The sequence below is a fragment of the Rhodamnia argentea genome, chromosome 4, assembly GCF_020921035.1.
Source record: "Rhodamnia argentea isolate NSW1041297 chromosome 4, ASM2092103v1, whole genome shotgun sequence".
Taxonomy (NCBI): Eukaryota; Viridiplantae; Streptophyta; class Magnoliopsida; order Myrtales; family Myrtaceae; genus Rhodamnia; species Rhodamnia argentea.
Genome location: NC_063153.1, coordinates 21082163 through 21094908, shown reverse-complemented (window position 1 = coordinate 21094908; position 12746 = coordinate 21082163). Strand labels below are relative to the sequence as shown.

General features: G+C 42.2%; 1 protein-coding gene and 1 pseudogene across 1 annotated transcript; both read right to left on the bottom strand.

The window, feature by feature from the left end:
- Positions 1–1264: 1264 nt before the first annotated feature.
- LOC115740936 (ankyrin repeat-containing protein BDA1-like) lies at positions 1265–3177 on the bottom strand. The gene is made up of 2 exons (XM_030674587.2): positions 2579–3177; positions 1265–2156 (listed from the first exon to the last, which is right to left on the bottom strand). Exons 1-2 carry the CDS (start codon positions 3143–3145, stop codon positions 1467–1469), a joined length of 1257 nt encoding a protein of 418 aa, XP_030530447.1. The 5' UTR covers positions 3146–3177; the 3' UTR covers positions 1265–1466.
- A 6741-nt stretch (positions 3178–9918) lies between these two features.
- On the bottom strand, positions 9919–11202 carry LOC125314846 (annotated as a pseudogene).
- Between the last annotated feature and the right edge of the window lie 1544 nt (positions 11203–12746).

The following is a 12746-nucleotide window of genomic DNA, read 5'->3' as shown; positions in this document are numbered from 1 at the left end:
CTGAAGAGCCAAGAACAGTCGCCTCAGCCCCCTACCGCGCCTGCTTTGTTTTGGACGACCTCTGTCCTACTCGGATCAGTTTAGTCTCGTGGCTACTCTAGCCATCGCAAGCCACCAGCTCGTCCGCCGACGAGCCCCACAGCCACCTCCGCCCCTCACCGAGCCCCGACGTGCCCTGTTTTCCACCCTGCTCTGCTCTGGCCGTGCCCTGTTCGAGCCTGTTCCGTGAGCCTACGAGCTGGGCCGTGGCCCATTTTGGCTTGGGTCGTGTCCTGATCTGTCCTAGGCCGCGTCCGGGAAGGTTGGCCGAGAGCCGAGGCCGTGTGCCAGCTCGTGTCCGAGAAAGTGTGCCCGTGTGGCCGGGCCCGTGTGCCGAGTGTGCCGAGCTCATGGCCTAGAATTTGGGCCGAGTGGGTCGAGAGGATTGGGCCAATTGTCCGAGATTTTGGACCGTGATCCGTCAAGTCCGTGTCGCGCCTGAGGATTTTCGAGGGTTGCCGTCGCACTCACTTCGAGCAATTGACTGAGTTGACCTCTAATCCTTGGTTAGATCGTTAATTACGTTCAGATTAGTTTATGTAGATCATATGATGTTTAGGTAGTTCGATTAGGGCCGGCTAAAGTTAGAATTGGTTTATTTCACTATGGTTAATTGCTAATAGTAACTTCCCTTTGTACGTCATAACCCGATGATGATATTACTAAATAGTGTAATTACCCTCGACAGGTCATAACTTCTTGTTCCTGACGTTAGTAATTATACTTCCAACAATTGTGATTTGCCTCAAATCGGTGTGATCCCAATTGCATCTATAGTGTGGACTTTTCTTTTTCACCTAGTAACTTAGCTATATGGTTCGTAACAAGAAATTCCTATCGCTTAGCTCGAGCGATAGTAATCTACCTTTGGAGACGGTAAACCACCTCAACTTTTTCTTAGTAACTTAAATGATCACAACGTTTCTTTCAAGTTCGTAATCGACAGAGCCTATCCATATTTAATAACCCTTGCCTGTCAAAATTTCCCTCAATTAATGATAGAACTTACAATTCCACTGGAATAAACTTCCTTAAGGTCCTTTACCAAAAAAAAAACTTCCTTAATGTCAATAAATTACCGCTTTAACAGGCTCCGTTGCTCAAAGACGATTCCATGGCTGGGATTTTTTGACTTTACATCCTGTCACATTCTGTACGGGCCAGTTCATCACATCCTACTGCCATGGAATATCCCCTTAGTGGTAACCGGACCCCCACGAATCAAATCAAGTAAAACATCCATCCAGTTAAGACATTAATTGTTTTAACAAGCACATACACACACATAAGCATTCTCAAATGTATCGTAGATGATTTGTCCGGTCGGCACACTGAATATCACATAGTATATAGCATCTAATCTTGCATGGCCTCACGGCTCAGTGCCCTTCTTCTGGGACAAGCACACTTGGAGCGAAATGCTGGCGCTAAGGTATGTGATCCCGCGGCTTCTGTTTCTTCAAGGCGCTGGAGACGAACTTCAGGACTTTGCGTGCCAATTTCAGGATTAAGCGAACTATGTGGCACAGGAAAATAGCTTCCATCAATCTAACCCATACCTGCACCGCAGTTTTACCTGCATCATCAGCATGTTTTTTGTCCTCCTCTGGGGAGAAGACTCCTAGGATGATCCCATAAGTCGCGGCTGTGGAGGTTATTGCAACCCACATAGTCAGCATTACAATCCACGTGGAGATCCGCCGCCGCTTTAAAGGAAGACCGCTTATGAGAAGCAAAATGACGCTGAGTGATGCGATGAAGCTTATCGTGTTATATACTATAAAATCTCTGTGCTCATCCAGGTGGTTATCGAATTTGTCAGTCTGGGTCATACCAGCTTGGAATGCTATGGTAGCTACCAGTGTCGCCACCACCATTAGTGACTGATGCATACTCTTTTGCCACTTTCTCTTCCTTTCCTTCTTGTCCTCTTCTCCGACAGGTGGATGGGAGGTGGTGACCGGGTTATTCGGATTCTCTAAAGTTCGTGGAACAGACTCCATAATCTCTGAGACTCTTTCCGCGCTTTGGCCTTGCGCTAATAGGCCTAGTACTGTGAAACCTCTCGAGTTCGTGATGCTCAGATTTGCTTCTTTATTAATCAGGAAGTCAATAGTCTGAAGAGGAGTATCAACAGATTGGACCAATTGGTGTCAGGTTTGAACTAGGCAAGCCCAAGACATAGACATTTCGAGATTAACTTTGCTCCTAGCGTTTTTCAGTCCTATCCTATATTTTTTACTATATTATCTGATGCCTTCCAAAGGGAAACCCATCCCTTGTTGAATCTCTTCTGCTATCTCTGGTTTTGTGTTGCTTCTAATCTAGATAAAATTAGCAAGAAAATAGCGTGAAGTAGTTGTTTAAAGTATCTGGACCAGCGACCTCTTTCCCAAGTATCATAACTTGTGATGATTTACAAATTGATATCTTTTAGCTTCTGAATATTTCTAGGACATTCACGTTTCCTAAAACCGCCTTTTTGGTTGATAAGCTCACTGAATTTGACTAATGCAGAGGCTTAGTTGTATGGACATACCTCAATTTGTCTATCAGCAGCAGCCAAATGCAAAATCGTGTTGCCATCTTCGTCCTTCGAGTTGATGAACTGATCATCGCCCAAGATATCTATCAAAAGCTTCAAAGCTTCCAGTCTGTTGTGCTTCACGCATAAATGCAGGATCGTCTGGCCATGTTCGATGACACTACGGGCTGCATCAGGTCTCGCTCGAACCAAGTACTCCAACACATCCACATGCCCTTTCATGGCTGCAACATGAAGAGGGTTTCTTTTGTATTTGTCACGGACGAAACATATTTCAGGGCCGACTCTTAACAAGCTTGCCACTATGTTAAGGTACCCTTTTGCTGCTGCGAGTTGAAGAGGAGTCAATCCCTGAGAACTTTGCACTCTTGCCAGCTCGGCCTTCCAAGCTAGGACCTCTTCCACGAATTCCAAGTGTCCGAGCATGGCTGCGATGTGCAGAGGAGTCTCGGTGTGATTCCCGATCATGATTCGATCGAGAAGCAACTTATCTTTTCCGAGCAACTCGAGCAAAGAAGGCACGTTTCCTTTCACGGTGGCTTCGTAGAGCTCGGACTCCATGTTTGTTTATCTAAAATGGGAGTTTCGGAGTGCTCACTACTCCGCTTGGAGACTTCAATATACATTGTCACAAGACTCACAACCAAGTCAACCTTCATGTTAGGCTTGACGAAGACCAAATATTATTTGTCATCTGCAAGTATGTGGCCCAGTTCACACGCGTGTCCTAGTTTGTCACGTAAGGTGATGGCGCCCATTTTCTGGCGAGTCTCGCCTCCAATTGGTCCCCATGTAACATGTGTTAAGAATCATTGCGGCGATCATAGGTGATGGCGCCCATTTGCTGGCGAATCTCGCCTCCAATTGGTCCCCATGTAACATGTTAAGAATCATTGCGACGATCTTAGACATGATTGGCTAAGATCAAAGACCAGAATTCTCTTAAGGAAATTTCGACGAACAACCAGGGATATATCAACGCCAGTCCTATCCTTTTCTTACGAATATGGACATATATGGAAGCGTGAACTTGACTTACATGGACCAAATGCAAACAGTGTTGTGACGTCCATAAAAAAAATGGGTTCGATGAATTTTTGTTTTGAATTCGAGCCTGGTAACTAAATTTGGATTTTTAAGGGTCTAAGAGACAATATTTGATTTTTTTAAAACGTCGATAGGAGAAAGTCGAACTAGGATAGTCGGGCCGTCACATTGTGATATCAAGACCCTTCATGCTTGACTCTAACCTCGACCGAGTCCTAGAAATGAAAATTCCAATTTGCCTTCCGTTTTTAATACCGATAAATTAATTTTATTTCGCGAGCCCAATTATCATACTGCCCTCCGATATTTGTACCAAAAGACAAAAATTTGAAAGTTGATGAGACCCGTTGGGCCCTCCCCTCTCACTTCGACTAGACACGGCCGGTTCGGTGGAACCGCCGGTTCCGGTTCAGGAACCGGCGGTTCCGATTCCACGAAAGGGTGGAACCGGAACCGGCCGTGTATAATTCCGGTTCCGGTTCCGGGCCGGTTCCGGTTCCGCTTCGGAACCGCCGGTTCATTCCGATTCCTTTTTAATAATAATTTTTAAAATAATAAATAATAAAATAAATATAATAAATTATAAATTATAAAATACAATTAAATTGTACATTGTAATAAAATATGGGCAAAAAAAAAAAAAAAATAGGCTTGAACTTAATGAATTATCATTAAGCGCCTACATATCTTCTTGGGAATAGAAGAATCAAAGCCCATGTAGTTCTTTTACCTTTGAGAACCCCAACTTACCTCATCGTCAATCGTCGCTACCCGTTGTGGTACCCGTGGCGATGGTATCTCCAACATCATCGCTAAAAAATTCGTGTTCACGATCTAACTCTTGGTGTCGATATTTCGCCTTCGTCCAATCGCCGACACAAGCTTGAGCTTCCACAGAGTCCGGGCTTAATCTTGAACGGCGAGCGTCCAAAATTAATCCTCCAGCACTAAATGCTTGTTCAACTGCAACCGTTGAAGAAGGGGTTGCTAATATTTGACGAGCGATGAGGGCGAGAACTGGATACTCGATTTGGTGACTCTTCCACCACTTCAAGATTTCGAAATCTGTACTATGTTCTGCATCACGAAACTCAAATTGAGTGGTTAAATATTTTTCTAATTCAGAAATACTACATGTTGCCCCTTTTTGTTTTTTTTTTTTTTTTGCCTACTCTTAAGCATATTATACCCTCTACTAAGTGAACTACCACATTCGCTACGTGAGGCAAGAAATTGTAAAGATCCGTAATCACTTAAACCATATCTACTACAAAATTCTCCATATAATGCTACTATAGATTCTTTAACATGTCCTAATATATTTGAAATATCTATTGAATCTTCCAAATGTAAACAATCATGATAATACACATTCAAATAATCTTGTAAACCTTCTAATTTAATACGTGGATCAAAAACAATACCAACTAAATAGACAAAAGGAATTTGCAAATAATAATGCAATCATTTTTCTCGCATTACTAAAATAGTTCGACCTAATTCGGTATCATTTTCATATTCACTAAAAACACTACCAATATTAACACACTCTATTAAAAATAAATTCGTTGTAGGATAATAAATACCAGATAAAGTCTTAGTAGCATCATTAAAAATTTTCAAAATATCTAAAATTTTCTTGCAAACGTCCCAATGTTGAGGAAGTAAAGTAATTTCGGGAATATTTTGTGAAATAAACATACATAATAAATCTTTATATTCAAAAGTTTGCCAAAACAACTCGTACGTAGAATTCCAACGAGTCGGAATATCTTTTGGAAATCTTCTTGGCCTTCTCCCATTTTGTTTACAAAATTTTCCCCATGATTTCATACATTGGGGACGACTCCATAAAAATTTAATTACACTTTTTATTAGGGCGAGAGAAGTGTCAAGAGTTCGTAAACCATCTTGTACACATAAATTTAAAACATGACAAGCACATCTAATGTGAAAAAATTATCCGCCAAAAGTGGGTTTGCAAATATTTTCTAATTCAGGAATAGAAGCGGTATTTGCGGCGGCACTATCAAAACCAATTGAAAATACTTTATTTATTAAATTATATTCTTCTAAAACTTGTCTAATTATTCTATAAATATTATGAGCCGAATGGCTTTCATCAAAAACTCGGAATGCAATAAGTCTTTTTTGAATCATCCAATTGTCATCTATCCAATGACACATGACACCCATATAAGAATGAATTTGCCAAGGATCACTCCAAATATCGCTACCTATATGCACACGTCCATTGAATTCCGCAAAAAATTTTGCTAAAAATTTTTTTTCCTTTTTTATAAAGATGAAAAACTTCGCGTTTAAGAGTATTTTTTGGAATAGTTGGCGCTTGCGGAACCAACGCAGTATTTATCAAATATTTCATATTAAAATTTTCACCAGTATTAAACGGAGCATGATCAAGGGCAACATATTCACCTAATGTTTGTTTATAAAGTGCTTCAATGAAACGAAATAAAGGATGAGGCTTAGAAGTGGCGTACCCGGAAATTTGTTGTTGCGTATTGTCGATCCCCGCTTACGTTGGATGTTTTTTCGTCAAATGCCGACGGAATGTTCCGTAGCCGTCTCCTTTCGTAAATTTATATGTTTGCGAACAATATTTACATTTTACATTATACTTACCTTCGACTTCATCACGTACCTTATCGAAGTGTCGCCACAAGTCCGATGTATTATCTCGGCCCTTCCGTTCCGGCTCATTTGCCGTTGACGTTTCTTCGACACCAGTGGGAGGATGAAGACTTTCTTGTGTTAGAATGTGCTCGACGTTCGGAATCGGGACATAGTTGATATTATCGTCGTCGTCTTCCCAACTTGCATACTCACGAGGATCATATTCAAGAATGGGATACTCGGAATCTCCCATAGTCATCTTGCCCTTGTCGGCATTTCTGCTTCCACTTGCCATTTTTGAGAGAATTGATCGGAAATCCGATTGAGAGAATTGAGTCGGGATTGAGAGATTTGGGAGAATTTGAGCGATTTGAGAGGATTTCGGAGAGAATTCGAGAAATTGTTCAGAGAATTTGTAACAAAAATGAAAGGGGAAGCATATGTATTTATAGGCAAGAATTATTTTTAATTCTTTTTTTTTATTATAAAGCAACGGCCCAAAGAAGAGGGGTAGTGGCGGGCCCGGGGGCGAAGAGCCCAACGGCTCTCTGGCCCCGGGCCCCTTTTTTTTTTTTTTCGCGGTTCCGGGTTGGAACCGTGGGCCCGGTCAACGGGCCCGTTCCCGGCCCACGGGCCCAAATGACCCCCTCTAACTTCAGCCACCCGCTTTCCCCCTCCCCCTTGTTTCTCTCTCTCTCTCTCTCTCTCTCTCTCTCTCTTGCGGATCGATGCGACGCCCCTCCCTCTCTTCTTGTTTCTTTCTTCTTTCTCTTCTGCAGCTCCTCACCCAACCCCCACCTGCACCACCGGCGCCATCCCGCAGCCGCTTATCACCTAGCAATCGCCCACCGCCGCGCCACCAGCCCGTTGTATCGCCGCGGCCGCCTTGAGCCGCGAGATCCGGGCACCCGAGAGCCCAGATCCGAGATCCACAGGCATCGGACTCGTGCACCATCTCAACCACTGCCGTCGCCCGTTGACTCGAACCCAACCACCCTTCTACTCGAGCAGAGACCCACAAGCTAGCCGCCCCTTCGTTGACCCTCGACCCCGTCACCACCTCCGTCCCGCCCGCAATGGCGCCGCTAGACGGCCGGCCGAGCCTCCGCCACCACCAGCTACCCGGATCCGCGAGCCCGGAGCACAGACGCCGCCGGACCCGAGACCCTCACCACCGTGTCGCCACCCACTCGGCCCCATCGCCGGCTTCTACTCCGCCCTCACCGGACCGATGCTCGAGATCCCTAGCCCCGAAGCCCGAGCCCTCCGTTCCGACGTCAACCCCACCGTGGACCTAGCTCGCCCGCCTGTCACCAAAACCCGTAGGACCCGAGCCGAACTCCGACGCCCCACCGACTTGCTGCGTAGCCCCAACGCCCGAGAGTCGTGGTCGCCCGAGCCTCCGTCGCCGTCCTTTATGCCGTCGCTTGAGCTGCCATCGCCGGTCACCTACGACTCGAAACACTCAGCCCCGCCGCGAAGTCGCCGGCCCGTGTCGCGCCGTTCGTTGTCGTCTTGAACCCAAACCCGATCCGAACCCATGTTACCCGCAACCCCGCAGAGAGTGACCCGAACCGACTCGAAACCAAGAACTTGAAACGAACCCGAACCGGCCTAAGAGCTTTGTGACCCGAAACCCTACCCGTAGTGCCAAACCGACCCCGACCCGACCCGAAACAATGACCCGACCCGGGAGCCTCCCGACCCGAACTCGATCCGTTCCGTTGCCATTCCGCGAGTCTCGTCCGTGGCCGTCGTTGTGCTCGAGTCATCGTCGAACAACAGTTAATTTGTGAGTTAAACCCTTACGCCCCGATTATGGCATTAATTGCACTTAGTTAGCGTAATTAACGATAATTAATTATTATAATTAGAGTAATTAAAATAATAGGATGTTTAGGTAGCCTAATCGTGGTCGGTTAAATAGAGATTGTGTTTAAGTTAAATGGCCATGATTAATTAAGTCGGTCCGCTAGTCGGGTTGTCTGCAGCTATTTGATGATTAGATCGGATTGATTGTTTGGGCAATGATTGCCGGCGTGTGATTGCGAGCGAGCGATAGGACAGAGCCGAGTAAACGCTTGATTGTTGGTTGATTTGGACTGTTAATAGTTCGTCATGCTAGCCGCGTCCTCTTGGATAATTTTTATCGGTAACCATTAGTAATGTTGTGAGGCAAATATTTTCTTAAAAGAAAGTGAATTCACGCCTCAAAGTTTGATTCATTTTCTTTCCATTCGATCACTAAATTTTCCAACAGCAAACAACCTAAAATTATTTTGAATTTCTTTTCCCTATTCTTAGTAAATTTACTTAAATGCTTGCAGCAAATGGAGCCTATCCATAAGAACCCTTTTGATTGCCGTGATTTTCCTCAATTAATTCAAAAACTTACAATAAACCGTTGAAAAGAGTACCGCCACTCTCTCCCTCTCTCTCCCTTCTCCAGATTTTTCTACTAAAGTCCATCAAGTTGATAAGTGAAGAGAAGCTTCGCAACTTCTAGATTTATGTAAATAAATTTAGTTTCCAAGGTTTTATATATATAGTCAAAGTTTTTATTTATATTAGAAAATTGTAGAAAGCTAGCAAAGAGCACTGACTTTGCATCCTATAACAGAAGAAACTCGCTCCATGTGTAGGTGTGGAGTAGACAGGAATCATAAGAGAATGTTTCATTATAGTCGGGCTTCCGAAACTCTATATAAACTCCTATAAAATGTCAAACAAGTTACCACGTTAATAGGTTCCGGCTACATTTTTTAAAATCAATCCCATGGACCACCACATTGATCATTGTGGAGGTAGCCGTCGGCATGAATTAGATGAAACATCCATCCATTATCCATGTAGACTCCCGTCGGCATGACTTAGATGAAACATCCATCCATTATCCATGTAGACTCCATCTTTTACATAGATTCAACACGCTTCAGACGTTCGGTTTTTTCACAGGCCCGTACACACATTCATGGATTCTCGAATTGTATTGTCAAGGCGTTGTAGACCAACTTTAGGACATTGCGTACCTTTTTCGGGATTAAACGAACCACGTGGCACATGAAAATAAGAGTCATCAATCAATCAAAACCATACCGGCACCATATATCTACCTGCATCTATAGCAGTCCCTATATCCTTCTCCGAGGAGAAGACTCCTATGTTGATGCCATAAGTCACCGTTGTGAAGGTTATCACGATCCACATAGTTAGCATTACATTACACACGGAGATTCAATACTGCTTTAATGGAAGACCACATATGAGAAGTATAACGATGCTAAGCAATGCTTCATCAATCAAAAAATGAGTCTTTATCAGTTATTAGTCTGTGTAACTTCAGCTACTAGAAAATGGGAATTCATTGAAAAAGATGGGAAATTCTAAAGACCTTGAAAGATTGTGGAGGATTTGGCTTTCGAGATCTCATCACCCTCTAGAAAGCAATGCTTGCTAAGCAAGCTTGGAGATTCTCACGATCCCCAAATCCTTTATGGATTATAGTTTTGAAGAGCATCTATATCCCTAAGGGAGACTTATGAAATGCACATAAATTGCACATATATTGCACGAACATTACACGGAATTGGGTAAATTATGGTCAAGATTGCAAACTCTTGATTGCAATGTATGTGCAATCGAGAGAAATACTACACTCCACATGCTATGAAATATTGGTACTTTTCCAAGTGCTTATCAAATTTGTCAGTCTGGATCATACCGGCTTGGAATGCTGGGGTAGCTACCAAGGTCCGCACCACCATTAGCATATTATGCATACTGTCTTGCCACTCTATCTTGTTCTCTTCTCCTATCAGTGGATGGGAGGTGATGACCATGTTCGCATAGACTATTTGCCTGGCTGGGTCGTGATTCTTTAAAGTTTGAGGAACAGAAGCCTTAATCTTTGTGACTCTTTCCGCACTCTCACCTTGTGCTAATAGGCCTAGTGTTGTGAAACTTCTGGAGTTTGTAATGTTCAAGTTTACTCCTTTATTAATTAGGAAATCTATAGTCTGCAGAGGAGTAACAACAGAATGTACCAACTGGGGTCAGGTCTGACTACTTTTCAAGATTAATTTTGGTACTAGTGTATTTCAGTAATTTAGTGTTTGTGACTATTATTTGATGCCTTCAAGTTGAATCTCTTCTGCTATCTCTATTTTTATGTTCCTTCTAATCTAGATAGAATTAGTGTGAAAATAAAATGAAGTGTAAAGTTGTAGTTAATTTTATGGACCAATGACCTCTTTTCCAAGTATTATTACATGTGATGATTTATAAATATGGAGGATCTTTTAGCTTCCGAATATTTCTAGGACATCCATCTGTCCTAGAACCGCCTTTTTTGTTGATAAGTTCACTGAATTTGACTAGTGCAGAGGCTTGGTTGTATGAACATAACTCAGTTTGTCCATCTGCAGCAGCCAAATGCAAAATCGTGTTGCCATCTTCACCCCTCGAGTTGATGAACTGATCATCGCCCAAGATGTCTACCAAAAGCTTCAAAGTTCTTCACGCATGAATGTAAGATCATCTGGCCATGTTCAACAACGCTACGAACCAAGTGTTCCAACACATCCACATGCCCTTTCATGGCCGCGAGATGAAGAGGGTTTCTTTTGTATTTGTCACGGACAAAACATATTTGAGGGCTGACTCCTAACAAGTTTGCCACCATGTTAAGATTCCATTTTGCTTCTGCGAGATGAAGAGGCATGGATCTCTAAGAATCCTGCTCTCTTGCTAGCTTGGCCTTCCGAGCTAGGACCTCTTCCACGAATTCGATGACCAAGCATGGATGCGATGTGCAGAGGAGTCTTGGTGTGATTCTCGGTCATGATTTTCTTGAGAAGCAGCTTATCTTTTTTGAGCAACTCAAGCAAAAAAGGCATGTTTCCTTTTGCGACGACTTCATAGAGCGCAGACTCCATGTTTGGCTCCCTAAAATGGAAGTTTCGGAATACTCATCCCTTCTTCCTAGGATGTCGCGTAAGGTGATGATTCTTGGGGTTTTATAGTTGGCTAAAAAAATAAAAGTTCCGTAGTATAAATAGGAATTTTGCTAGTATAACAATATTTAGGTTACTATGAGAGTAACAGTATGTTGTGAGCCATAAATTCTTCAAAAAGATAACCCTACAATAATTTTTAATTTTTTTTTTTGTGGCCCAAATCAGGCTATTATTCTCATTGTATATTAAGGATAGTCACATAGGTATTTCTCTATAAATAGATAAGACATGGTACAGGTTACATAAGCTACTTGGCAACTTCAACAGGTGCAATTATTGTCTTTATCGAACCGTTGCGATCCTTTGATCATGTAATGCAGCTATAATCCATGGGAAAAGTGCCAAAAAAAGTTTTAAACCTATTGCATTGGTATCAATTCGGTTCTAAACCTTTTAATTAGATCAATTAATCCTAAAATTTTTGCATTTGTGCTCATTAAATCTATCCGGTCAATTTTGATCGGAAATTGCTAATATAGATGTTGGTCGTCCTACGTAGCATGGTCGAGCTGACATGTAAATTTTTTGTAATTTTTTAAATTTTTTAATTGATTGTATTTTCGTTTTCTTCTTTTCTTTCCTTCTTTTTTTTGTCAACTCGCCGACCAGAGTTGTGAAATATATAATGAATTGTAACATTTGTCCACGTCGGCGCCGATTATGGCATATGAGACGGTCGGCATCCGTGTCGATAATTTCCTATCAAAATTGATTGGATTGATTGAATTAGCAGCAATACAAAACTTTAAAGCTAAATTAGTCCAATTATTAGACCCAAAAAAATAGTCCAATTGAAATGCTTATAACTAAATTAGTACCAATGTAATAGGTTTATAACTTTTTTGTTTGTATTTTTCCCTATACTGTATTCATGCAAAATGTTGTCAAAGCACTTCATTCTCACAGACATAAATATTAATTTGACAGGACATGAAATTCATGAATGCGCGACCGAAATAATTTTTGACCTAGACACTTTCGGAGAAATTGTTCTCCATATGGTTGTGTTAGGAGATGGTTACTAATGAACCACAATTTAAGCTCAATGCGGAGGCATCAGCCTTGCCATGAAGAGAGTTGATCTTCGTTTTCTTCCGTTAAATTCTCAAAGATTGAAGGACCATAAATTTTTTATTGCTTTGATCATTCACGTGATTAGATGAGTCACGTAAAAGATTTATGTTGTTGCTTTGGCGAAAAATCCAATTTTTCATGAATGACGCAAAAATATCTATGTTTGATATCACTTCATTCAAGAACAAATGAGAGAGAAGGGAATTGAAATTTCACTACGTGAGATCAAGTAGCCTATATTATTATTAAAACTCACAAGATTGATGCATTTCCCGGTCATAATTTTGTCGAGAAGCATCTTATCTTTTGCGAGCAACTCAAGCAAAGAAGAAACATTTCCTTTCACGGCAGCTTCGTAAAGCTCGGACTCCACGCTTGGATCTCTAAAA